The sequence below is a fragment of the Triticum dicoccoides genome, chromosome 5B (assembly GCF_002162155.2).
Source record: "Triticum dicoccoides isolate Atlit2015 ecotype Zavitan chromosome 5B, WEW_v2.0, whole genome shotgun sequence".
NCBI classification, from domain to species: Eukaryota; Viridiplantae; Streptophyta; class Magnoliopsida; order Poales; family Poaceae; genus Triticum; species Triticum dicoccoides.
In genome coordinates this window covers 456,523,372-456,525,954 of record NC_041389.1, presented here as the reverse complement: position 1 = coordinate 456,525,954, position 2,583 = coordinate 456,523,372, and the positions used below count along the sequence as shown (strand labels likewise).

The 2,583-nt window shown below is 50.0% G+C and overlaps 1 protein-coding gene across 1 annotated transcript; it reads right to left on the bottom strand.

Annotated features, from left to right (window-relative positions):
- Positions 1 to 224: 224 nt before the first annotated feature.
- On the bottom strand, positions 225 to 2,024 carry LOC119305748. The gene is made up of 2 exons (XM_037582189.1): positions 1,067 to 2,024; positions 225 to 282 (listed from the first exon to the last, which is right to left on the bottom strand). Exons 1-2 carry the CDS (start codon positions 1,789 to 1,791, stop codon positions 270 to 272), a joined length of 738 nt encoding a protein of 245 aa, XP_037438086.1. The 5' UTR covers positions 1,792 to 2,024; the 3' UTR covers positions 225 to 269.
- Positions 2,025 to 2,583: the final 559 nt, after the last annotated feature.

Here is a 2,583-nt window from a genome sequence, read left to right as displayed (position 1 = left end):
CTGAGCAAAGCGGTAACATAGCCAAGCAATGGTTTGCTGGGAAGGGTGAAAAAGGTTAGAGGCTGACATGGCAATTTGGGTGGCTTGATCAACAAGAGATAGGTAGCGGGGCAAAGCGATAGAACGAATCAACTAGCATAGCAATGATAGTAGTGAGATCCAGGGTAGCGGTCATCTTGCCTGAAATCCCGCTAGGAAGAAGAACGAGTCCATGAAGAAGATGAACGGGCGTAGTCGAACGAATCCTCACAATCGCAACGTTGCCGGAACTAAGAAGCAACACCGAAAAGAAACAAACAACATGGTTAATGCACAAGCATAAACATGGCATGATGCACAAACAAGTATGATGCATGTCCGGTTTAATGAGGCATGGCATGGCAAAGTGCAACAAACAATACTACAAGTTAAGTGGAACTCAATATGCAACGAGTTGCATATTGATGAAACACCACATTGAGTTATTTAGTTCACTCCCGTTTAGGTACACAACAATGTTAAATGTTGTTAAACATGGCAAGGGGTGTAACAAAAGTAAACTAACTATTTAGGCAAGTTTAAATGAGGCCGGAACAACAAACAACATTTCCGGAAAATCCTCATATGCAATTTATGAATTTGCTACTGTTCTGCCCTAAAACATATTTTAATGTTGTTAAACAATAAAACAAAGTGCGCCATGTTAAACTAGGCATTTTTCCACCCCATTTACATATAAAGTTTATTAAAATTGGAGCTACGGTTATTTAGTTATGAAATAAATCATTTTAGCATGGCATTTGAGCAAAATTAAACAAACAACATTTTAAGCATTTTAACAAGGGATGAAAATGGCATATTATGAAACTAGATGAAATTCTAAGCACTTTACATATATAATTTGTTTTAATCCAATGCATGGTTAATTAATTATTGATGCATGAACATTGAGGGGTTTTCTGCAAAACTGTTTTAACTCAGGTATTGATTAAATTCGCAACAGAGAAAAAAAACAAGTACGGGCTGAATCTAAAGCATGTTGGGCCAGCAGAGGAAAAACACAAGAGGCGTTGCAGGGGGGGCTCACCATGGGCCAAGCCCAGGTCGATGAGGAGGGCGCTGGCTGGGCCAGATCGGTTGCTGGGCCGGCTCGGCAGCGAAGCTGGGCGCGATCCACGCGCTGGAGCTGGTCAACGCACGTGCGAGCGGCCAAGCGAGGTACGGGTCGAGGTGCTCGTCCTCTGCTCGACAGAGAGCAGAGCAGCGGCAGGGACTTGGCGAAAGGCGCGACGACAGGGCAAGGCTGTGGCAAGGCGGCGCAGAGGAGGTCTGGGGATGGGTGGTCCATGGCGGAGGCGGCGAGATCCGGTGGTCCCCGGCCGGATCTGACGCGAAACGGCAGCGGTGGTGGACTCGGGGTAGCGCACGGGTGTCTATGGCGTCGGTCCCTGTGAAGAATAACACCGAGAGGCCGTCATGAGAGAAAGAGAGAGCTTGAAGAGATGGGGAAAAAAGGAGGGAAAGAGAGAGGCGACGGTCGTGGTGCTCCAACTGGTCGTTAGTCGATCGCCGGAGACGGACGGGGAAGCGAGGCAGCGACGAGGTGGAGGTGAGGGAAGCTCGAGGCGGCTCGGGTGGTTGGGCAGGTTCGGGCGCGGTGCCGGAGACGGCAGGGGAGCGAGGTCGCTCGAGGCCTGGTGCAGCATGGGCGCAGAGGAGCTCCACGCGGCTGCGGGCTGGAGGTAGCGCCTCGATCCGTTTGGGATCGAGCGCTCGGGTTGGCTGCGCGATGGTCCTGGCGTTCCTGTGCATGGGAGAGAGAGAGAGAGAGATGTGAGCGAGAGACAGGGGAAAGAAGAAGCATGGGAAGAATTAGAGGAGAGGGACGCGACGGTCCTGCTAGTTGCCGGTGAGGAGTGGGTGAGGGTGAGAAGGCCGCAGGAGCCGGTTGGCTCGACGGGGAATTTAAGGAAGAGGAGGTGGGCGAATCGGGATGGATCCCGAGGACGATGGTGAGTTGGTGGCGGCGGCGGACACGGAATGGATGGGACAGATCCCTAGGTTTTAGGGATAGGTCTAGGGTTGGATATTTATATAGGTAGGGGATTAGGGTATGGGTTAATCTGTACCTCTGTTCGAAAATGGACGGTCCAGAAAAGAATAGCCAGGGAGTCCAAATAATAAAATGGAGATGTTTTATAGACGTTTGGGGATGATCCGGATCCATCGGTAACAACAGACCGGTTCGGGTTCGGGCAAGTTTCAGACGCGCACACGAGGGGGTCTGAGAGAGGTTAGTTGGTTTGACAAGAGGGAATGGAAAACCCAGTTGGTCTCGGAACGGCCAGCAAAAGCAAGGGGGGACACGGCAACTACGAGCGGATGCAAGTTTTATGAAAACGATGCCGATGCAATGTGCATGATGCCATGAGATGAAATGCATGACAAGAATAAAATGCAAAACAAAAGACAAAAACCCAACCACGAAGGAAATATCATATCGCATCTCCGGAAAAGGCAAGAGTTGGAGTTACGAATATGGAAAGTTGTATCTGGGGCGTTACAACACTCCACCACTACGAGAGGATCTCGTCCCGAGATCTA